The 25,359-nt window shown below is 39.6% G+C and overlaps 1 protein-coding gene and 5 non-coding genes across 6 annotated transcripts; 1 reads left to right on the forward strand and 5 right to left on the reverse strand.

Annotated features, from left to right (window-relative positions):
- The first annotated feature begins 3,074 nt into the window (after positions 1–3,074).
- Positions 3,075–17,820, forward strand: slc6a13 (solute carrier family 6 member 13). Its single transcript, XM_047340046.1, has 15 exons — positions 3,075–3,220; positions 6,747–6,956; positions 7,731–7,865; positions 8,833–8,973; positions 9,366–9,447; positions 9,628–9,760; positions 10,146–10,280; positions 12,184–12,287; positions 12,501–12,625; positions 12,864–12,976; positions 13,120–13,257; positions 13,724–13,826; positions 14,173–14,273; positions 15,239–15,409; positions 16,458–17,820. The coding sequence occupies exons 1-15, from the start codon at positions 3,214–3,216 to the stop codon at positions 16,620–16,622; spliced, it is 1,863 nt and encodes a 620-aa protein (XP_047196002.1). The 5' UTR covers positions 3,075–3,213; the 3' UTR covers positions 16,623–17,820.
- A 2,122-nt stretch (positions 17,821–19,942) lies between these two features.
- Positions 19,943–20,082, reverse strand: LOC118110297. The gene has a single exon (XR_004696919.1). It is a non-coding gene; the product is annotated as a U4 spliceosomal RNA (small nuclear RNA).
- A 1,630-nt stretch (positions 20,083–21,712) lies between these two features.
- Positions 21,713–21,853, reverse strand: LOC118110286. The gene has a single exon (XR_004696908.1). It is a non-coding gene; the product is annotated as a U4 spliceosomal RNA (small nuclear RNA).
- A 653-nt stretch (positions 21,854–22,506) lies between these two features.
- Positions 22,507–22,647, reverse strand: LOC118110288. Its single transcript, XR_004696910.1, has one exon. It is a non-coding gene; the product is annotated as a U4 spliceosomal RNA (small nuclear RNA).
- A 509-nt stretch (positions 22,648–23,156) lies between these two features.
- LOC118110289 lies at positions 23,157–23,297 on the reverse strand. Its single transcript, XR_004696911.1, has one exon. It is a non-coding gene; the product is annotated as a U4 spliceosomal RNA (small nuclear RNA).
- Positions 23,298–23,783: 486 nt separating this feature from the next.
- Positions 23,784–23,924, reverse strand: LOC118110290. The gene has a single exon (XR_004696912.1). It is a non-coding gene; the product is annotated as a U4 spliceosomal RNA (small nuclear RNA).
- Between the last annotated feature and the right edge of the window lie 1,435 nt (positions 23,925–25,359).

Here is a 25,359-nt window from a genome sequence, read left to right on the forward strand (position 1 = left end):
GCACTTTTATTAGCTCTGTCAAGAAGGTCACGTTTCACCTCGGGCCATAGTTGGTTTCAATGAATATAAGCAGGGTTACGCAACAATTATTGGACGCATTACTAGAATACTTGGTGGAGGGATACAGTATGGGAAGAAATGTAGATCCAGGAATTTGCTTCACTTTCTTTAACATTGTGAGGTGTTTTTCAACATTTTCATTAATTTCTCAGAGAATAGTTCATGGATCTTTATTCAAAAAAAAGTCTGGCTTATTTAGAGGACTGGTATTTATGAGTGTGTGAAACTTGGTGCAGGTCCAAATAAAAATCAGGATCTAGTGAATTTAGATGTGGTGTCATAAGGGGACTGCTGGGCCTTGGTGGAGGTGCACTCTCCATTCTAGTTTCTCCTGTGTAATGCACTTCTCCTTGTGGCTGCGCTGTGAATATTTTTCATTTACATCTGAGGTTGACGATCAAAAGCATCACAGTGCACTCGCATACAGTCAGCGGTGAAAGTTTTCTTGTTACAAAAGAAGTATACTTGTGACGATAACCAGTTTACCGGTATTTTTAAAAGCGTTGCGCACAGTTGTCATTGTGGCTGCACTTTGGAAATAGATTTTTTCCTGAAACTTTACTACAATTGCACAGTCGTCTTGCACATGGCATAAATAAACTTTCTTTTCTGTGTTTTTGTTTCTAATTGTGGCTGCATGGGTGCTACCCGGTAGTGAAATATGTTTTTGTTATTTCCAAGTGTTCACGAATAGTTTGTTGAATATTCTTTGGCCAAATTCAATTAAAAACAAAATCTGTATCGAATGTTCTGTCTGCCATATGTGCTTTTATAAGGAAAAAGAGAACTTCCTTTTAAAGTAACTCTGAAAATTATTATTTTCTTAGCCCCTTCACGTCTTGGTCCAGCTCCCCCATAGCAAACTTTGAGAATAAAATCATCAAGTTCCCTGATGTAATTTAATGTAAGCAATCTTTTGAATCCAACTGGTTTAATAATAATCATTAACAAGCCCCATGAGTGAGCCTCCACACCGTCTGAACTGTTGTGGACTAAAAGTTTTACTTCTCATGTCAGGAGATTTTAAATCAGATGCTCCACACTTCTAAATTAACAAACACATTTGATTCTGATGTGAAGAGACAGAATGGGCCCTTCAGAATAAACAGAGTACAATCTGAGCAGTGACCTGTGGCTGTACAGTCAGAGAGCAGCGGGAAACTGCAGACAGAAGGAAGAAATACAGTTCGTTAATGAGCTCCCTTCTTTTTTTCCTCCTATTTTGTCTTTTTTCCCCACTTGTGGATGTTTGCAAGTGTGACTCTGACTCTGGATGTTGGACTTTTGCTGCAACTAAAAACTGAATAATACCAGCTGTAAGGATTTCTATTTTACCTGGTGTGAAAACAGTTTGTATAAATAGATTATTGTCAGCGTAGAACATTTCCTCTCAGGGCACATGCAACAGACTTTAAGGAAACATTTGACTGGAATAGCTTGGTAACCTTTAGGGTTGAAGGGTGTTTTCACACATACCTAGTTTGGTCCGGGCCTTCGGACTCATCAGTTTAGTCCAAACCAAAATAAAAGGTGTTAAAGAAAGAATTGATCAGATAAACACCTTCTAAAACACAATAAATGTCAAGTATAGATAGATACAGCCCACGGAGGTGATGATGAGAGGATGTCACATAAAATTCTTTATTGTGCCTGAATTGCAATGTGAAACATAAACTGACAAAAACAAAGATATGAACCATGGTCTGGACTTTCAGGAGTGAAAACAATAGAAAGTGACAGAGCCCTGCCTGAGGATCTGAGGCTGCACTATGGCTCATACCAGCAGGAAGTAGGCAATATAACTGGGAGCTAAAGCATTAAGTGCTTTAAAAGGGATTCAAAGGCAAAATCTTAAAACTGACTGGTAACCAATGAAGAGACGCTAAAAAAGAACTAACTTGGTCTCATCTACTTGCCTCGTAAGAGCCAAGCAGCTGCATTTTGTACCAAGGTGTGAGATTTCTCTTTTGGCTCAACCCCGAATACAATGAAATACAATAATCTAACCAAGATGAAATAAAGCTTCAGGCCGAGAGAGAAAAAGATAGTGAAGGCATGACTTCACTATGTTTTTAAAGTGTATTTTAAATTCAATTTTACTGCCAAATATCAAACTCACGTTACAGGATGCAGGTTTGATATTCGCAGAGAGGAATCCGACATGTTTGTGTTAAACGGGGACCTGGCGGTGATGAGCTGCCACATCACATTTGTGACCAGGAGCAGCACATTTGGAAAAATATAATTTGCTCATATACTTTACAAGTCAAAACTGCCACAAAACTGAAGTCAAGCTCCAGAAAACCGACGTGTCTGTTTCATGAATTAGAATTGGGTCGGCGGGGGGGGGGGGTGTAACGGTCTCACTGTGAAAGAAAGAAAGCTGAAACACCGCACCCCCCCCCCCCCCAACCCCACCTCCATAAAGACCCTCTGGATTGTGACCTTCCAACAAATCCCTTGAACCAGGCCACTCTGGACCCCTGCGGTGGGAAAATGTTCTGAATGGGCTGCTGCGTCTTTGAGGAGGGACTCTGGCTGAAGGAAGAAGAAAGGCTCTTTTCCGGGGGCTTGAATTCAGGATGTGTGTGGAGTAAGGAGTTCATGAAGCAGGAGTGATGTTTTCATTAAAATCAAGCAGAACAAAATAACTGTGACATATCAGAGGCTGTTGTTGAGAAGCTTGTGCAGAATTTTGTTTTGTTTTGTTGGGTTTGTGATGCATTTTTGTATTTTAAAAAAAAATTCTCAATATTTTCCACCATTGCCCATTTATGCGTAATCATGTGTATATGCTCAACAATTTGACCGGCTTCTCCCCCCATAGTTTCTGGGTGTTCTATGGAGAGAAAGGCCCTGGGAGAATGTGTGTGTCAAAAGGTTATGCAATCGGCCCAGCACACTGGGACAGCACAGACCTCTAGTGTGCTGAGCGAGTGTGTGTGTGTTTGTGTGTGTGTGTGTCGGGGGTCTGAATGGAACTGGATGAAGGGGGTCTTTAGAGAGGGGCAAAGCAGAGGGAAAAATCTCATTGCGAGTTGCACCAAAGTTTTCTGTCTCTCAGATCTCCGCCCCTCCATGTATGTTACCGAAACCTGAAACGGCCTTGGTTTGGTGGCCCGCACTCTTCTGGAAAACTGTCATTGTGCATCTATGAAAGGTGAGTGCCTTTGATTATTGATCAGGTTATTAGATTTTATTTTCTTTCATTCAAAGGTAGATAATAATTCATATTATTGCTGAATATGAACACAGTTCTGGATGTTTGTTTATTTATTGACAGCGGAGCTCAGTGAATATTGCGATCTCTCTCTCTCGCGTGTTAATTTCTGGGAGATTTCTGCAATGCAACCAAGCCTTGTATTGTTTTTCATTTCCGCTCACGAAAGACTTGTTGTATTAAAACATTTGTAACTAACTAGCTCCAGTGCAAATTAAGTACTGTACATCTGCTAATTGGCTTTTAAGACGCAGTAGTGCACATTTTAATGCAGCACAGTGTCCTCACCACTGACAATCATGCTGTTCCATGTTGTAATCAGAAGCACGTGCATGACACACAGTCTTACCAAAGTTTTGATAGGAAATCCCAACAGATTATTCAGTTTCATCAATTGTTCATAATTAAAAGGGTCATAATAAAAAAATTAACTATTTGTTTATTGCACCAACTAGATTTTGTTGGGGCCACTGTAAAATCTTAACTTGCACAGGTAGACGTGTGACATGGAAACGTCCTTTCCTTATGTAACTCGTCTAGTTATGCATTAGCCTGCAAGTATTCTCAGTGTAGGAGCTCCAGGGCACAGGACATCATGGACATGTAACTCTGAACTGCATGTGCTTACAAGAGAGAGGACGACCCACAGAAACAGCGAGAGCATTATTTCCCATCGTAGGGATTGTTTTCTGATATCAACATTACGGATAAGACCACGAGCTCTAATGTCTGACTGATCTATCAGTGTTCTCTGTGGTGGTTTTCACTGTATCCTCAATTTCACAATGTGGACTCTACTAGTCTCAGATTGGGTCATTCACACTGGCGGAGTAATGATACTATAGTACATCATGTATCACCTCCAAATCAAAGACAGCGCATGTAACAGTTGTAAAGATTCATCTATGATGTATACAGTATAATTTACAATGTTACGTTGTGCGTTGAGTGCTTACCACAAGCACCAGTTGTCAGCCAAAGGTTAGGGTGGAAGTTTGGCCTGTTACTTTTTTAAGACTTGTGGTCTTTAATTCTACTCCCTTGTTTGATTCAATGGGTCGGTGACTCCTGCTGTTTAGGCCCCAGCATTTGTCTGTACATGACAGTGGAGCTTATAGCAACATCTATATTTTAACAAGAAATCTAATACGCTTATTTCCTGAAAGTATAACTTTCAGGGTGCCCATAGTTCGTTCAGCGACCCCTCAAAATGACAGATATTCAATAAAAAAAAGAAGCACATGTCCAATCAGTCAGTCAATCATTCATTCAGTCAGTCATTCATTAGTTCAGTCTGTCTGTCATCCAGTTGCTCAGGCAGCTCACAGCTTTCAGACAGAGGTGAAGTCAAGGCTGTTTCCAGGGATGACTCTCCACTGGGACTTGGCGAGGTCTCTCTCAGTCTCGGCGGATTTGTGTCTCTCTATAAGTAGATATGTGTGAAAATGATTGAACTGCTTTTGCAACTATATAAACGATGATAATATTAAGTCTCACCGATGAAACGGCTGTTTTTGAAGTGAGGTATTTGGCTTGCTCCCCCGACTTCAGCTTATATGAAAAAATCCTGTCAACTGGCTGAAAGTCCAGTGAGAATTCTCCTCTGCCAGCTCAGAGTATAGGGGGTCCTTTGCTTTTTGTTGCACTGAGCCTTCATTCCCACCAAGCACCTTGGGAAAACAAGGGGCTCTATTTTTACCTCGAGCGGCATTTGGCTCCAGCGCAGGAGATTTTGGCTCCTAAAACGGATCTGACCTCCAGCTCCTCGCACGTATCACAAACGGTCTAACACTTCTGCTCCACCTCTGCCCTCTGCCAGTAGGAGCACATTCCCAAAAGGTGGCTTCACACAGGGCTGCTGATGGGATTTCCACCCTTTTGTGTTGTTTTTCGTGACTCAAAAAACAGGCTAATTCATTGGTCGCATGAGACCAGGGTCAAACGACCCAACATAACATGTGCTTGTTTTTGTGGCTGTAGGATGACAGAGGAAGGGAAGGAGGTTTGGAGCCAACGTGTACTTTTTGTAACTGAGTTAGTCCGAGTGAGTCTCCTGCAGCCTGGTGAGCAGTGGGTTTGAATTCGGAGAGTTTCAGAGAGAGTTGAAGGGGAAACAGCAGATCTGCTGAGAGGCCTGTTAATGCAAGCTGACAGGAGTGAGCACAGTCAGTGAGCTGTCTGTTTCCCACTGCTCCACAAACAGGATCTGACCAGGGGCTCCACTGATATCCAGCGTGGTTACATAGCAACGAGCCGATCCTGAACACACTTTTGTCACATGGCAGAAGCAGCGATATGATACATTATAGCTCATATGGAAGTTTTTTTGCACTTTTCATACACAACAGGAATTCTCCTTGAGAACTAGCCAAGGTCCTGAAATTATTTCTTCTCCCTCCTGATCCTATGTACATTAAATATTCAAACATACTTATTTTACATTGCAGGGTAATATTTATATATAGCACATTTTATTACAAGTACAATAAATGTGCTCTACATTAAAATGGCATAGACCAGCAGGTAGCATGTGCAGAAACAAAAGAAGATAAGTTATGATAAGCTTATTGTTTGCTTTCTAAGGTCGAATCAGTTGTGACATCTATGTACTGTAACTAAAAGCATCCTCACCTGATATAATCCTATTCTACTGGTACTGGTATTCTACTGACACTAGACCTGACAGGTTCAACTGGATCAAACTCAGTGAGCAGGTCAGGAGGAGCCACTAACATCTTTAAGGACAATTGTGTGAAATTTGAAGTTGATTCAGATTTCTGGAATATGTTCGGGTATGAGTGTGCACATAAAGACTTCACTCTGCTGCATTTGTATTCGACTGGAGGCATCTTAGTTTGTGCAATTTTAGGCTTATTGAGCAAATTTAGCTTAATTATAAAATTGAGTCAAATATTTTTTCCATGAACCTTTTCTGAATTTTTTCCTTTAGTATGTCTCAATAACTGTACAAATCGTGTGTCAATAATTCAATATTATCATTTATTGATGAAATTCCAAAATTCTTCTCAGATTATTGATTTATTGCAGGTTTTATAAGCTTACGAAAGTTGTTTTACATATGTAAAAAGTTTTGACTGATGTAATACATAATAGCAGAACAGGGTTCATGAAAGTGAATGAATTGAACTGAATTATTATACGATCTATATGGTACATACTGAAAAAATATCACTATGCTGTTGATTTTAGCTCTTGAGGTGAATCAGTGACTGTCTCTGTTAATGGTAATAATGTCTCTATGTGACTTTACTCTTCCAATTTGTTAAGCTTGACTGTAGAACTTGTACTATGGGATTGCTTGGATTACCTCTTTAACTCTTGCATTTGAAAAACAAAGCATTTATGCACTTTTATGAAATGGTGATCCTCCAGCTTCCTGCTACCCTCCCATGAACTCTGGACCATTGCCCTCTTACAATCTGTATCTTTTCAATGTAACCCTTAGGACCCACAGTTGAAATGGAGAACCCGTCCAAGGCGGAACCCTCCAATGGGCACAACAGGCCCCTCGACATTGTGCCCAGTACAGAGGAGAAGATGACAGAGAGGGGGCAGTGGGGCAGCAAGCTCGAGTTTATTCTGTCAGTGGCTGGAGAAATTATAGGCCTGGGCAATGTCTGGCGTTTTCCTTACCTATGTTATAAAAACGGAGGAGGTGAGTGCTGGAATCTTTTTATCTAGATTCTATTATCTTGGTGCCTGTTTGACCCAAATGGTTGAGTTTCAGAATGTAGTCTTACAACATCAGGCTGTGGCGGCAAGAAACAGGCACTTATTCAAACCATAGACTGTACACATACAGGGATGATGTACGTGTCTCCACTTCCTCACCTTGTACAAACATAAAGCCAAAATGTCTCAGATACGGGTGTTGCCATCTTGTGCTTTTGACATCATTTGGAGCAGAGTCTGCTCAGTAGTGATTGGGGGATGGAGCCGCGCTATCAAGGTCTCGTCGATATTCACACTCGACCAATTTCACGTCAGTCTCAGCTGATGTTACATTCCATTTTTATATCATATTAACTAAAACCAAGCTTATAAGAAAATGAGCACTGGAACATGCATCACTTTGATAAGAACCACGAAAAAAGGTTTGACTTGTATTTTGAACTTTTAAGTTTGGTCCTTGTCCCATCCACTAACATGGAGGAGGCGGGGTTTGTGAGCAATTCTGCAACCAGCCTAGATCAAGAAGATTTGGCTTCATTTGTGGGGATCTGTCCTGTCGTCCATCCTCATTCTGATCGATTTTTCATGCAGTCATAACTAATGTCTGTCACAGGAGACCTCACAAATTAAGAATAAAACAATAAAGTACATTAAATCTAGTTATTATATTATATCTATATATTTGTATGTATATATGTATTGTGCGGGAGCCTGCTGAAGGCATCTGAATGAACTCAAATCTGTGTGATTGTGTCAGGGGCCTTCTTCATCCCATACCTCATCTTCCTCTTTGCTTGTGGGATCCCGGTCTTCTTCCTGGAGACGGCTCTGGGTCAGTACACCAGCGAGGGCGGCATCACCTGCTGGAGGAAGATCTGCCCTCTGTTTGAAGGTAGTGTAACTATGTTCTTAATACTCTAAACTCTTAACAAAACTAAGAGTGAATAAAACTCATCACTCTGGAAGTTTTAGCCCCATCTAGTTTGTACATTTATAACATATCATTACAATGTTTTCTTTACTTTGTAAAAGTTTGTGAGGGGGCTCATGTGTATGATGTTTTCAATGTTAATGCTTGTGCACAACAAAGGGTACATACAAATATTTATGATGTATGTTAATGATTCATGTTCACTGTGTGCATTGTGCACATGCAGTATGAGAATAATGTGCATGTGTATATGTGCATGTGTTATATACAGATCCCATGATGTTGGAGGGGGATGCATTTAACTGTATTTTACTAAAAAGACATCACATTTCTCCAAAGCTTTCCCATCCAGTCTGTGATCAGCTGCAGGAGAGTCGAGCCTGCATATTATAATTTAGCCTGCATGTAATTTACTGCAGGACGCAGTCATTTTAAAAGGGCAGAAGCAGTGAGCTGAGGAAAAGTTCAATTAAACACTGGAGAGATGATTTCTCTGAGGTTAAATGATTCCTCTTTGTCTCCAGTGAATGGAGCAGTCAGGGAGGCTGTCAGAGATTCAATAAAATGAGAGTAGCTTCTCACACATGAGGCTAAATTACATCAAATTTCTAACATTCTCAGAGAGCTGTCGAATATGCTGCTGTAACCAGAGAATCGCTGCAGGTGGGCTTGTTTAATATTGTTGTTTAGGGTAAAATTCCTCATCTCAATCTTGTATTAAAACATATTGAATACCTGGATGGAAGGAAACCAGACTCTTTGGCTTCATTGTTGTTCCCTCTCTCAACCAAATCTTTTAAAAAAGGCTGCACGGTTGCAGTTTTTTTCTGACAAGGGCCATAAATGTAAATGTTTGGGAAAAAATAATAATGATGGCTGTTTTTTACAGCTCAGTAAATGCCCTAAGCCTGATGCTCTTCTGTTCCAGGAGTGGGATATGCCACCCAGGTGATTGTTGGTCTGCTGAACATCTACTACATCATTGTGTTAGCCTGGGCCCTCTTCTACCTGTCGCACTCCTTCACGTGGGACCTGCCCTGGGCCTCCTGCAACAACACCTGGAACACAGGTACCTCGCTCCGTAACAGCAAACAGAGATGTGTAGTCTAACCGATGTATTTAATCTGGTGTAGCCAGGCCTCAGGAAGCTTGAGGAGGTCAATTTGGTGAGAAAGGGATAACTTATGACGGAGCGTGATGCTGCTGTTAACTCATGGACCGAAGTGTTCCTTTAATGTCAAGTCTCTGAATTTCCAAGGTGTAGTTATCATCTATTTTGTAATGTTTATTTTTGGGTCTGCCCCTCATAACTCCATTAGCGGGGCGCTCCTGCACCATTTCCCTTCTCTGTCTCAGTGGTGGCGTTGTTTCACTTGCCTGTGTGTAGCTTAGAAACCTCAGAGAAAGCTTGGATTTCTTCACTGGGGTTGAATGTCTTTGTTTGTCCTTCCTTCATTCAAGATTCCTGTATGGTATTTCAGAGGGGGAATAGCTCCATCAATCACCATGAGAACACCACCTCTCCTGTCATTGAGTTCTGGGAGTAAGTGCTCTTTTTGTTTGACTATGTCCCCGAATGGCCTTTTGTGTCCGCAAGTTTACCACACATCCATGTTGCTACGTCGTCTTTGGGATTGCTTGTAGGCATTTGGCTTTAGCTACTGAGGACATAACGTAAAATACTCAATAATGAATTCTTGTTTGCCATATGTTCGTGCTCCAGGCGCAGAGTTCTGAGGATTTCCCCAGGTATCCATCACATCGGCTCTCTGAATTGGGACCTGGTTGTCTGCCTCGCCGTCGCCTGGGTCATCTGCTACTTCTGCATCTGGAAGGGAGTCAAGTCCACTGGCAAGGTGAAACCTGACCTCCATTCATAACGTTCAAATCCTCGAGCCCATATGGGATTAATACATGTGATATTATTGAGGATTTTCTGCATTTTTAAGAAGCTACTTTACTCTGGTTTTGATTGATAAATATTTGCTGTAGGGTTAGACCTGTTACATAAGCAGGAGGTGACGTGTTTTATGCAGTATTTCAATAAGTAGAAACAATGTTGTGTTGCTGATCATTACTACAGAAACTAGAAACCTCTATGCTTTATCAAGTCAAAGTCCACAACACACTGAAATGTAAAACAAAGGAATGAAGACAACAACATTTCTCCAGAGAGAGAAACTACTTTAGGCCGAGCAGACATGCAAACCTGACGACAAAGTGCTGCTGTTTCCTCTGCAGGTGGTTTACTTCACAGCCACCTTTCCGTATGCTATGTTAGTGATCCTGCTGATCAGAGGGGTCACCCTGCCAGGAGCCTCCAGGGGAATCCACTACTACCTCTACCCTGACCTGGGACGACTGTCCGACCCACAGGTAAAGGCTGGAGGCTTTAACTGTTGAACAAACACATGCAGACATGTACAGTAGATATAATTAAAACAATAATCATAAATCATAAATCATAACCTCATGTCTAATAATTTGCTAAATGACCAGCCCCACATGATCAGAATCTGGTTTTATTGCCAAGTAGGTTTACACATATAAGGAATTTGCTGTGGTGTATATGTGCAAGTGTAAATAAAAAAATATATAAAAATAGTAAACAAAAATTTTACATAAGCTATAAGCTATACTATATGAGCATTCTCACCCACACTGATTGATCATTGATCATTTTCATTTCACAAAGACCACTACTGAATACAACACGATTGCTAACAAGTTCACTCAAATTGTTATAATTATGTGTTAACAGCTATAAAAATCAACAACAAACCCTAAACTAGCAGCCTACACACTGAAAATAGATTCTAAAAATCCTTTTGACGCAGATTTTTTTATCTTGCAACGATACAGTCCTCTTACGTTTTCTACCTTTTTTTGTTGGATATTGTTTATTAGCCTTTGTAGTGAAAATTATCGCCTCCCCACTTGCAAATGTTCCACCAAAACAAGTTTTCCCGAGACCATTTTGCAGCGGCACCATCACCACAGGACTTAGAACACCACCCAGCACAATTTGGATTTAAGACAGGCTCATTTCAAGATATGTCCGGCAGAGTGTCAGAGACTTATCCCCTGCCTCAGAAAGTGATGTGTTCTTTTTGCCCTGCCAATAGATTGCAACCAGTGTAAAAGTCCCATAGAGGGGCCTCCTTCAATCCTTCTCAGGGCTTTGGAGATGAATATAGGCCATGTGCACACAGGCCAAGACCAGCTAGACTGGTTGAGCTGTTACCTTGGTAATACCTGCATTTGTGTTGTGTTGTGACCAGAGCTGGAATTGTTGGCTCCCCAGTCAGTCAGATCTGAAGTCCTGGCCACCTGCTCTCTCAAACATGACCCAGTGCTCTGGGAACACTTAAATAGTTTTTTTCTATTTATTTGCAAGAATAGAAAGAGAGCTCATTTGAATGTTTTTGTGTAAGTGAGCGCTCAGAGAGAAAGTTTAGTTGTGCTGTTTTTAATGCCTGGAAATGACTGGGTCAGATAATAGGTCTGCAGGGTGGGTGGTCCCAGGGTGGTGGGGTTGAGAGGGTGAGGTTCAGGAGTAAACAGTTTTAGGATTCACTGGGAGTTAGATTGTGTTTTAAAGAGAAATGAGGGAGTTTGAATGGAGGTTATTTTGGTATGAAGTTTAAATCAGACTGAGTCACTTGGTTAAAAAAGGCTCAACAACCACTGAGTTGTCTGAGGCAGATGTGGTGGAATCTCCAACATTTGATGTAGTAAGACTTTGTTTTTTCTGCCAAATTAAATTAAATATTGTTAATGAAATGTTTCTTGTCATTACACACACTGATAACTTATAAAACATCAGTGCTATTATAACACTACACTGTCCTTTCTCACGTTTTTAGGTTTGAACTCTACTCTCTACAGTGAACTGGTCCTCAAGTGAATGTTAGAAGTACACCATTAAACATGTAGAATCAAATACAGAACAATAGAAATCCTGATGACTAGTTACACTCTTTAGCTGGTTCTGTTTTAACTAAATACTGTGATCATTCTGTATGTGAGAGCTGATTGGCTTAGAAGGTCAGATAAATACACAAACATAATTTAAAGTTGAGTCCTGTACAAACTTATATATATAATCAGTAGTTAACAAAAAAAATGTTTTTATCGCGTGCACACAAGATTTAAAAAACAGTACAAAGCCAAAACTACAAAACACTGCAGTAGAAAGTGTTAATCAAGTTTTTTTTTGATGTGTTCATTCTAAATGTATTATCTCTCTTTGATTATTTGGTCTATATTCTGTCCTCAGGTATGGATGGATGCCGGAACTCAAATCTTCTTCTCCTATGCCATCTGCCTGGGCTGCCTCACTGCACTGGGAAGCTACAACAAATATAACAACAACTGCTACAGGTGGGGATTGATATAATACAGCAGTTAGAATTATGATCAATACTTTATATATATTTACACTGTCTTCAAAGTCAGTAGTGCTTAGCCTGTTGTTATTTACTTTGTGTGATTGTCAACAATTTATTTTTATATGTAGGAAATCAAATCTCTGTTCTCTCTCCCTGTAAACACAACTAAGTTTCTGTTCATTATGTATGTCTGTGTTGTTTCCAGGGATTGTCTGTCGCTCTGTTTCCTAAACAGTGGCACCAGTTTTATAGCAGGCTTCGCTATCTTCTCCATCCTGGGCTTCATGTCCTACGAGCAGAACATACCGATCTCAGAGGTGGCTGAATCTGGTTGGTGGATCATTTCCTTTGCCGTATGGTCACTGCGTTTAGACAGCCTTGTTTCATTCTTTAATTCCAATTCTACTGCCTTCTGTCTTATATTTTCTGTTTCTTCTATTGAGGGCTTCTTTAAAGTTGTTTTCATGGTGTCAGTGATATGATGCGGTGGTTTTATAGCATTACCATGAGTGGGAATGATCAATAATGTGAATTTTAAAGAGAAAACCCCATTTGACCTCTAACCCAGGTCCAGGTTTGGCCTTCATAGCCTATCCCCGAGCTGTGTCCATGATGCCCTTCTCCCCCCTGTGGGCCTGCTTCTTCTTCATTATGATCGCCTTTCTGGGCCTGGACAGTCAAGTGAGATCACATGCAACTGCACAACTACACAAACACACACACAGAGGCTACATGCTGTAAGATAAAGCAGGCATACGCTAACATTCACACGTACAGAAACATGTAAACACACCACTCATGTGTGTTGTTTCTCTCCTGATCAGTTTGTCTGTGTGGAGAGCCTGGTGACGGCCATGGTGGACATGTATCCTTCCACCTTCCGCCGTAAATACCGCAGGGAGCTCTTCATCCTGGCAGTGTCCGTGGTGTCCTTCTTCTTGGGCCTCATCATGCTGACGGAGGTTAGTGCCACTGCAGATATCACAAACTAAGCACACAATCTGTATGTTTTGTATCGTAGAACTTCCATTCATGTCTTTTTCCTTGTGATGTCAAACAAGCATATTGAAATTATAATTATCAGTTATAATAGAAAAGGTTTAAAGAGGATAATAAAGGTGGAACTGTAATAGTAGGTTGATTAGCATTTAAGTGAACACATTCTTCCTTCCACGCTGACATGTCAGTAATCTAAACTAAGTTTAAAGGGAAACTGCACATTTTCTTACTACGGATTTCAGATTTCAGGTAGATTATTTTTTTAGATTCTCCAAATTAAAATAGTGACATTTAGTTTTTGTTAAAATTCTTCATTAGCTGTGTGCTTTCACTGAGTTGTACTTTAAAGAATCACCTTCAAGAACAGTGGCTTTCATAAAATGCAGAGTCTCAGCCTTTGCATTATATGCGCATGTTTGTCCTGAACAGGGAGGAATGTACATCTTCCAGCTCTTTGACTACTACGCAGCCAGTGGGATGTGTCTACTCTTCGTGGCTGTTTTTGAGACTCTTTGCATTGCTTGGATTTATGGTGAGTGTGTTACCCGTGCTATGCAGAAAGACTTGAATGGTCCATTTAAAAGACAAAAGCTTTTGTCTCACCCGGCACCATTCATGCTCACCCATTGCTCTTTCAATCAGCCAATAACGAGTTTGAAAAAAGGTTCTCTTTTGTCGGGAGGCTGAGGCTGAGGGAGGGGTGTGTTGTTTCAATTTTGTTTGTTTTTCATGGTTAAAGGAATCTAAATAAATGATAATAAATCATTAGTTGAGCTAAAAATCTAAGTAAATGAGTCTAATTTAGATACCAGACAGTAATTTGTCTCAGATGTTAAATAAATCTCCATTGTGTTTCCCTCATCCCTCCTTGATTACAGGTGCTGACCGTTTCTATGACAACATAGAGGACATGATTGGTTATCGTCCGAGTCCCGTCATCAAGTACTGCTGGCTTTACTTCACCCCTGCCACTTGCTTTGTGAGCTTGACCTGCATTCTCATTCTCTCAAGCTCTACTTCTCCCATTTTTGCACTATTGAAAGAAGAGCAGCCTCTGGTGGCCATTGTGGAAGATACATGACCATAAATAAATAAATAATAGGCCTGCTGATTAGAAAATTAGTTAGTGGTTAATGTTACTGTGAAAATAACAATATTAATAATAACTTGAATTTATATAGCGCCTTTCAATCAAGATCAAGAGTTTTTATTTTCATTTCTAACCAAACTATGCATTGTAGAATGAAATATCGTTTTTTTCAATTTTTTCAATTTCAATAGTATATAAAAAACAAACAACTTAGTCAATAAATAGTAAAATGTATTCAATAAATAGTCAAATGTATTCAATAAATAGTAAACTTTATAAAACAAGAAACAAGCAGTATACAATAAGAGACCTATGAGCAAGACATATGGCCGAGTTGAGTCAAACACAACTGTACAGGTGCATTTGATGTGTCCAGTGCATTTGGATTCAAGAGACCCAAGGAAGCTTTACATGTGTGAAATGGAGTTAAGGGTTATAATAAACTATTTACTTAGACAAGGGGTTCCCAAACTTTTCAACTGTGCCAGAGATTTGCAGCCCCCATAATTGTTAAAGCAAAAGGATATTATTTTGAGCTACTAAAAAAATTACTTTAGTTCCCTGCGGTGCTGCAATATGAGCTGCTGCAACTGATGCTGTCGCTAATCAGTCAAAATCAACTCAGGGTCTCGTGGGGGCAAATAAAATCAGAACACTTATGACATTTTTATGGATTTATTTCAATCGTTTTTGTCTTTTGTTGCGATTATGGTAGAAACATACTATTTCAAATTGATTTCAAATGTAATTGATGTCTGGAAAATCCCAAAGGGTCCTGACCCCTTGGGAACCACTGAATTAAAACATATTACAAATCCAAACAATTAAATATTCCTTTTTGTCTCTGAACCCAGGGAACCTTTGCGTTTGCATTGATCAAGTACTCACCTCTGAAGTACAACAATGTCTACATATACCCGTGGTGGGGGAATGGGTTGGGCTGGATCCTGGCCCTGACCTCCATGCTGTGTATCCCTCTCTGGGCAGCAGGGAAGCTGTACTACACCCCTGGAACACTGAGAGAGGTACGCTCATCTAAAACTGTTCTTTGTAGGAGAAAATGTCCCCCTCTGTTTCATTGTTTTAACATTTTGCAGCGTTTTATGCTTCAGACAGTATTTCTGTTTATTCACTGCTCTTGAAAAGCTTGTTCCCTGTTATTTTTTCCTACCATAGGTGGAACAAAATTGGTTTTCACCGATTTCCTTACCTAATCCTAACCAGTCATCCCTTATCCGTAAACCTAAGCCAGTCAGAGGCAGGGTAGGAGTCGGTCTTCTCCACCTTCAGTGGACCTGCTCGGTGAAAAATTGCTAAGAAAATTATTCGTTGACCGATATAGTGAAGCATTTTGCACCTTAAGAACCAGATGTTTCCCTAAGTAGCAGGTGGAGACCAAACCAGAGCTAAAAGAGGACTGAATATTTGAACTATTCATCTGGTGGCGAGCAGCATGACTCCAATTTAATGCTCCTCATCTGCCGAGTTTTTGCTAATTCACATATTATAATCTTTATAATGTCTCAATATGTATGCACTGCTCCTAAGTGGTAAAAAAATAATTGAATAATTAGGCAAGAACGTTATTAAAATTAAAGGTTATTAAAGCATTTTCATTTAATTTCCCCACACTAAAGCCCCTGTAACACCTCGTCATTACTCTGGTCGATACCGATTGTTGGGCCACATTTGCAGAATGCACACATAGCTGCTAGTCTTGCAATGCCTAACAAAACCCGGTAAAGTGAGAGAGGAAGTTGACTTTACATACACGAGCTGCAACAGGTTGACCAATCACAGCAAAGTGGGCAAGTTGGCCAATCAGAGCAGACCGAGCTTTATCAGGAGGAGGGCCTTAAATGTTGGACACAACCCAAGTGTTTCAGACAGAGGCTGAAAACAGGAGCTATGGACAGTAGGAGTAAAGTGATGTGTTTTCTGAACATTAGAGCAGTTAAACCTTTAAGTATTAAAATTCCTAATCTGTCATATTCTCATATCACATATAGTCACCTGCAGTCTCACTTTCCCCTTCATTTCCTATCTGTATCTCTCCTCTCACTGTGTTCACAGCGCCTGGCTATCTTGACCACTCCTTCGATTGAGTTACCAAAGACGAAGCAAGAGCAAGAGAAGCTGCTCGCCGTCTTCGCAGCAGATGGCGAGAGCCTCCATCAGAAGGCACCTCCGAGTAAGGATGGTTATTTCCCTGTTGAGGAAAAAGAGTCCCACTGTTAAAGGCCTGAGTGTTGAAATCAGAGCCGGGTGCGGAGGTCAAAGGTCACTTCTTAACTTTGACACTCCCTTCCCATCTCTCTCTGGAATACAAAGTCCAGACAAAGTGACGTAACATGAGCAGACGCCGAGTTCAAGACTCAGCTCAACTGTAACTGCTGATATGCTGCTAGAGGTTTTCTCCTTTCTACGCTGTCTTCAACGTACAGTATCCAAACTCTTACTTAATGATTTACAGTACATTCTCTTTAGGAGCACTGGTTATCATCTCATTTGCCACTGGCAGAGTCACATGTACATTTGAAAAATATGGCCATGTGTTGATTACATCGGATCATGTCTGCTTTCTAAGGAAGCATTGTATTTTTCAATTTGATTATTGATTCTAACAGCTGTCTGCTGCAGATGGAGAACAGGAGGTGTCAGATGTGTGCACGGATCATAGACAACCACTTGAATAAAATCTTTGTGTGTTTAAATACAGTTCTGTTCAACTCTGTATTCAATTCAATCAAAGTGACTGTACAGTAGTGAGTTATCATCTCAGGATGTAAGACTTTCCAATGAAGCATCCTAAAAACATACTAATAACCAATTCTTCAGAATGCAAGAAATGTAAACATTTAATTCACATTAACTGACCACTACTCATCTCAGTTAAGGGTTTGTGTTGACATTTCCTATTAATGTTACTGTGTTAACTGATTCATGTATGTTTTTTTTCTTTCGCTTTACTGAACTTTGTGGAGATGCATGTATATTTTGCATTGTTTTTGTTGGGCTTCTGATTATTGAAATGATTATAATTCTGTTGGTTTTTGCCTAATCACTAATGCTTTGTTTCGTATGAAATTAAAATGTGTAAAAGTGCCTGCAGGAGACGTCTGTTCCACTTGGAAAATATGGACAAGGAAGTCTGTAACGTTTGAGGGAATTTATTCCAAATGAAAATATCTCTCATCCTCTTTTCTTCTGTATACAATATTGAACTCCATGTGTGTTTCTTTAGTTGTGATGCTGGAATGAATATCTGGTGATTGATTACTATTCGGTTTATGGTATAAAACTTTTATATGCTAAAATTATTTTTAATGACTGAACTGAACTTTTAGTTAAAATTTGCTTTGAAATATATGTTAATATGTTAAGTGTGATACAGTTTTCTTTTCAGTACATAAATGATCATTTACATAACAGAAAATTGCATCTTTGCTGTGTTTTTTGATGATTATACAAGAAATACTGGTATTCTACATTTCAGTGACACCATCCTCATTTAGAAAAACACTATCTTTTCAAATGGAAGCATACAATTGATATTTGAAACCTCATCTGGTACTTATGATGTATGTAAGATGATGATTATCTTCCAAAATGTTTTGATTTGCATGATTTTCTTAGTTTCAATGAACAAAGTTGAAACATGTACAACACAACAAAAGGAAATATCTTGTGAGCAGTTTTAGTGTAGATGAATAACAGTACTATATTCCATTTAATACAAGGGCATTAACATATTACCAGTTTTGATCAAAAAAAGACCCAACAAACCTCACACCAGAGGAGGAACAAGCGCTAAAAGAGCTAATGAGCAACACAAGCATCGTAATTAAACCGGCGGATAAAGGCAGTGCCACAGTCATTATGGATAGAACCAAATATAATCACGAAGCCCTATGCCAACTACAGGATACAACCTATTACATAACCTTACAACAACCTATGTAATTAGAAACCGCCAATATGATTGCCGAGATCCTTGACATCCTGTACGCCAAAAAAAACATTGAACAAAAAAACAGATCTCCTATCTAAAAGGTGTAGGCCCTCCAAGACCAAGGTACTTTTACCTCCTTCCCGAAATCCATAAACCACCACAAAAATGGACAGTTCCTAACAGCATCCCACCAGGGCGCCCCATTGTCTCAGAGTGTGGATGTGAAAGCTATGGCATAGACGAGTATATCGACTCCTTCCTGACCCCATTATCGTCAAAACACCCTAGCTACCTTAAAAATACACAGGACTTCATTCAGCACGTAGGAGACATGCAACTACAAGAACCCTGTATGTTATTCACGATGGACGTCAACAGTCTATACACAAACATCGACACACCGTCAGGCATGGCAGCCATAAAAAAATGAATGCAAAAATATCCAGAAGAAGGGCGACCAGACCAGGAAACTCCCAACACAGTGCTTTAGATACCTTGATGATATCTGGGGGATCTGGACCCACTCCCAAGGAAGAATTCGAAACATTTGTAAACACCCTCAATAACCACCACACCTTCATTAGGGTAGAACCAGAAACAAGTGACACACAGGTAAACTTCCTTGATACGACGGTATATAAAGGTTCAGACTTTAATGAAAACAGGAAACTACACACAAAGGTGTATTTCAAACCGACCGATGCACATGCTCTGTTACGCAAGTCTAGATTTAATGAACTAACAAGTTGTTAACTGCTACACCCAATAAAATACTATATAGGGCATAGCCTTTTTAAAACCATATTTTCATTACAGTTGAATTTGATTTAAAATCATCTAAACTCTCAAAATGCTGCATGTGCAGCTTGAATAGAGATGACTGAATACTAATGATGTAAATACACAGGGCTGTATTAGTTCACACACAATTCACACAATGGTCAAGATGGTCAAGAACTCCCTATCATATATTTATATACAGTGCTACTCCGGAGCAGGTTAGTCATTTAGCACAATTCTCTGATTAAACTCGAATTTCATTTGAATGATCCTAAATCGATTCATAAAAGGAGGGATTGATTTTTTTATATTTTCCTTTTCCTGTGAGTGACTCCATTGTTTACATGAGAATAACACCAACAGTTTCTGCGATTCCACTGAAATGATGTACTTGTTAATTTGTTACAGTCATTTCATAACTGTAGTGGTTACTTTGCAGGTTTAAACTCTCCATCTATACCACTTATTCTTTGAAATTCACAAAGGGGGAGGGGCTTATAGCCAATCCTATGTGAATTGATCAAGAGTTGTAGTACACCCTGGACTGGTCACCAGCCTATTACAGGGTCAACATGCAAACAGATTCAGACTAGTAATGTTAAATATTAACCACAAAAGCAATTGGTGTCTTATTACTCAATGAGATAAGATATTGTTAGGTGGGAGTAATTATTTAAATGTTTGCCCAGTGACTATGTTTTGGGTCAGACTGGAAAGTAGTTCACCTTATGTGCTTTAGTATTGTACTAGCAGAATATCCACGTGTTGTCATACTACACAAGCTCACAAAATGGTTCATCCTTCATATTATTCACAAAATTACCAGTCTCTATAGAGACCAACAAAAATTGCCTTTGCCGACTATATTTCAGGTCGTCAAGGCGGGAATTGGTTAAAGTTTTCAACTAGCAATAATCACGCCTCGGATTGACCTCATAGGCTACGATACTGCCACTGCGCAAAGATAATCTGATATATAATTCAACACGAACTGACTCTGCTCCGCACACCTCTCTGTTATGGTATTAAGCACACATAGTTTCATGTAAAAACTTCATAATGTATAATTATGTTGAAATATGAACTATACATATAAACATACAATTCCTGCTAAAGAGCAATGTGGAATTCATAATATATATATATTCTTCTACAGGTTATATATAGAGGAGGGGCTGGATAATGGAAAACTCTCAAGTGCCCTAAACTGTACTAAAACCATTCGACCTTTATATAAATATTTTGATCTAACTTGATGGTAGAATCGTGTGGTGATGTGTGATGTGTGAAGTCTTCAACAAACGATCAAACCCAAAATAAAACACGTAACTGTGGTGGAAATTCTTGGTGAGAGAAATTAAATGAGAATTCTCAGATCGAACTGTCTTTTGTGAATTTATTGAAGCAGGAAATACAACAGAGAATATAACAAAAAATAACAGAGTATATCTAAGAATACGATCGAGAGTCTTTCAGAGTCTATATTCAGCTGAATAGGACAGAGTTCTGACCAAGAGGAGTTCACTCCTTCGGATATTTATGATATTCTGGTCATACCACTATCGTCAGAAAAGGAAAAAACCTTGAGCCATGATCCCTCCATCGGCGCAATCAGCGCCAATGCTTTTGGTCGCAGTACATCTTGTTTCTGATGTAGATATACTTGAAATCACTAAGAATCTTGAAAAGTAGCTCCTGCTCATCACCATGGCTCCCTCGACAATGCTATGACACTGAATCACCACCAGATGGCAGTATACACACGGACATCCCTTCTCTACTTCCCCCGTGAAGGGAAACGTATTTGAAAAGTAACCGAATATACAAGGGATGGGATTTAAGTTTTTACTAGAGTGCAAATATTAAGCTGATAACAAAATAAAATACTAATATTGTATATGATATAATATTGTGTCATGAGACACAATGACAGAGCTACAATGACATTTGTTGTAAATGTTGTCAGGTAATTTTACAAAGCCCCATCCAACAGACATTAACAGGAGATTGAACTACTCACCTGCTCCTTAACAAGTCTTTTGAAGAAGTTAAACAAGGGAAAATAGTCCTCGTTGTTCAAAGTGTTGTGTTTTATTATTACTTTTACATGGAACTGGAGGATAATTAAATACTTATAAAATAACTGTTTAGAATAAAGAGCTTTAGAAAAAGGCATCTTAAAACAAAGTGCTTAATTTTAGAAGAAAATTAAATAAGTAAAAAAAGAGTAAGAGTTTTTTTTAACTGCATTTCATACATGAACAATCCAAACCAATATTAACAGCTTTAACACTCCTTTTCTCTCCGTTCCCACTTTCTCTTGTTTAGTGAGAGAAGTAAACTCGACCATGTGCTGCCAGGATTTACTACCGTAAATACGAGAAAGGTTGCGTGGGTTAAAATAGAAACGCTCGGTCAAAATCTAATAACAGACCTGGGTTTAATAAACCTTTATTAAAATCACTGGGAGAATATTAATATTATTAGTATCCACTGTCACATGTGATCTAGAGACAGTCTGCCTTTGATACTAAATCGATTCCACACGGAAGTAAGTAGTAGATAATGTTTTATTATTTTTAAACAGTTTTAGGAGTCTCCTTAGAGACCGACAAAAATTGCCGTCGCCGACTATATTTCAAGTCGTCTAGGCGGGGTATTGGGTAAAGTTTTCAACTAGCAATAATCACGCCTCGGATAAACCTCATAGGCTACGATACTGCCACTGCGCAAAGCTGACGACCAGTCTCATTCAACACAGACTGACTCTGCTCCGCACACCTCTCTGTTATGGTTTTAAGCACATGTGGTTTCATGTGACCAACTTCCTAATATATCAATATGTTGAAATATGAACTACACATATAAAGATACAATCCCTACTGAGGAGCAATAGGGACTTCATAATATGTATATTCTTTTACGGTTTCTATAAAGAGGAGGAGCTGGGTAATGGGAAGCTCTCAAGTGCCCTAAACAGCTCTAAAACCATTCAACCTTTATATCAATATTTTGATTTACCTCGGTGGTAGACTCGTGTAGTGATGTGTGATGTGTGAAGTCTTCAACAAACGATCAAATCAAGGAACACACATGTAACTTTACATAAATAAAAAATAAAGCGAAAGAGGTTACCACTGGAAACGACGTCACGTCCGGTACGTCTTTTATTAGGGCTCCCAAAACTCAGGCGGACTAAAATAACACACACGTTTTCCCCCTTTCATCAAAGAACCGAACGTGTTAAAGAAAGCAAAAACTAAAACCAGCGTTATCATTTGTTAAACCAGGGATACATGTTGTGAGTATATTAACTTGATCGGTGAGACAATACGGTGTCGCCGTAGCAAAGGATTTCAGCCTTACTTTATGTGTTCACAGAAGTATGAGTCTCCTTAGAGACCGACAAAAATTGCCGTCGCCGACTATATTTCAAGTCGTCTAGGCGGGGTATTGGGTAAAGTTTTCAACTAGCAATAATCACGCCTCGGATAAACCTCATAGGCTACGATACTGCCACTGCGCAAAGCTGACGACCAGTCTCCTTCAACACCAGCTGACTCCGCTCCGCACACCTCTCTGTTATGGTTTGAAGCACACGTGGTTTCATGTAGTAGTGATGTGTGATCTGTGAAGGCTTCAACAAACGATCAGACCAAGAAACACACATGTAACTTTAGATAAATCAAAAACTAAACTAAAAGAGGTTACCACTGTAAATGACGTCACGCCCGGTACGTCTTTGTTTAGGGTTCTCTAAACTCAGGCAGAGTAAAATAAAAAAAAAAGCAGTTTCGACTCGACCCTTTCATTAGTGACATTATAACCACAAATCAGTCGCTTGCTTAGAAAATAATTGATAGTGTTTTAGAAAGCTAAATAAATAAAGGATTCATATTTGTTAAACCTGATACATGTCGTTAGTGAACAGAAATAAATCATACATATATATATATATTGAAGTTGTAAGAAAGAAACACGTGGAAATATCAGTGCTCTCTTTATATTCAGTAGTGTTTGTATTTCAACAGAACTATGAGTCTCCTTAGAGACCGACAAAAATTGCCGTCGCCGACTATATTTCAAGTCGTCTAGGCGGGGTATTGGGTAAAGTTTTCAACTAGCAATAATCACGCCTCGGATAAACCTCATAGGCTACGATACTGCCACTGCGCAAAGCTGACGACCAGTCTCCTTCAACACCAGCTGACTCTGCTCCGCACACCTCTCTGTTATGGTTTGAAGCACATGTAGTTTCATGTAGCAGAGATGTGTGATGTGTGAAGTCTTCAAACAAACGATCAGACCAAGAAACACACATGTAACTTTAGATAAATAAAAAACTAAACTAAAATAGTTCACCACTGTAAATTACGTCACGCCCGGTACGTCGTTGTTTAAGGTTCTCTAAACTCAGGCGGAGTAACAAACAAACAAGTTTCGACCCTTTCATTAGTGACATTATAACAACAAATCAGTCGCTTGCTTAGTAAAGAATTGGTCGTGTTTTAGAAAGCTAAATAAATAAAGGATCCATATTTGTTAAACCTGATACATGTCGTTAGTTTACAGAAATAAAACATATATTGAAGTTGTAAGAAAGAAACGTGGTCATATCAGTGCTCCCTTTGTATTCAGTTGTGTTTGTGTTTCAACAGAAGTAGGAGTCTCCTTAGAGACCGACAAAAATTGCCGTCGCCGACTATATTTCAAGTCGTCTAGGCGGGGTATTGGGTAAAGTTTTCAACTAGCAATAATCACGCCTCGGATAAACCTCATAGGCTACGATACTGCCACTGCGCAAAGCTGAAAATTCAGCGAGAGGCGTCAGCAAGTGATTCTGATACATACGTAGTTTACTTATGGTCTATGCGTCTGTTCGGTGGCATCACAGGCTCCTCTGCGCACAACAGACCGCACTGACTTCACCGATACCATTGCTCGCTGTATTTTGTCCCGTTCGTTAGTTTTAATCTTACATTTATCACACGGTCCACCAAGGCGCAATGCATCATGGGATTGGAGCTCCCTGTCCCCATTGTGACGTCACTCAATCCTTTATTTCCTTTATTTCAAGTAATGCAAGTTTTTCGTAAGCACAGTGATCACGCAGATAGGTCGGTAACGTAAATAAGTACAAATGTTTATCTTGAGTATGTGAGGATGTCGAGGGTTATTCATTTATATTTTATAATCGCAAATTCCTGTTTCGGAAGGTAAACAAACAAACACCAGGCTTCGCAACACAATACAGTGATTGTCTAATATATACAGACAAAAAACTAACATGCTCAAAACGCAACTTCAGAAATGGTCGTCGAGGAAACGCGTATTTAAAGAAATGAAAAGTAGCTCCTGCTCATCAATGGCTCCCTCTACAATGCTATGACACTAAACCACCACCAGGGGGTAGCATCGAGGAGGACGGCCCTGCTCCACTTCATCCCTGAGGGAACGTAACTGGATGAAAACTGAATGGGATTAAATCAATCACTTAACTGAATTGATCAAAGCGCAGATTATTTGTTTTGTATATAATAATGTGGGGAGAGATTAATTCATGATAGAAAGTTCTTGTTTAGGAGAGTTTACATACAAGCGCTTGGCTTGAAAGGTCAGAAACAAGAACTTTTCTGTGTTGCAACATCAGACAGCGATTGTCCTTTGAACGCACAAAAAATGGCTCGCAATTTGAAGACGAGTTGGAAAAGTAGCTCCTGATCATCATATGTACCCTGGACAATGCTTTGACAGTGAACCGCCAGCAGGGGGCAGTACAGTCGAGGACACCCTGCTCAACTTTCCCCATGAAGAAAAGTTCATTTGAATTGGTTGATTGAATTAATGTTTGTACTTTTGCGAGAATGCTACACAGATAAGCCAATAAATATGTATATTGTTTGGTTGATGAGAGTGTCGGGTGTGATTGGTTTTTAATCGAAACATCTTGTTCAGGGGGGTTAACATATAAAAAAACACCCGGGTTAAATGCTGAAAATAGGTGTAACAACAATAGGCAGCGATTGTCTTTTACACTTGAAATCACTAAGAATCTTGAAAAGTAGCTCCTGCTCATCACCACTCCCTCGACAATGCTATGACACTGAACCACCACCAGATGGCAGTATACACACGGACATCCCTTCTCTACTTCCCCCCTGAAGGAAAAGGTATTTGAAAAGTAACTGAATATACAAGGGATGGGATTTAAGTTTTAACTAGAGTGCAAATTATTTAGCTGAT

Source organism: Hippoglossus stenolepis, chromosome 5 (genome assembly GCF_022539355.2).
Source record: "Hippoglossus stenolepis isolate QCI-W04-F060 chromosome 5, HSTE1.2, whole genome shotgun sequence".
NCBI lineage: Eukaryota > Metazoa > Chordata > Actinopteri > Pleuronectiformes > Pleuronectidae > Hippoglossus > Hippoglossus stenolepis.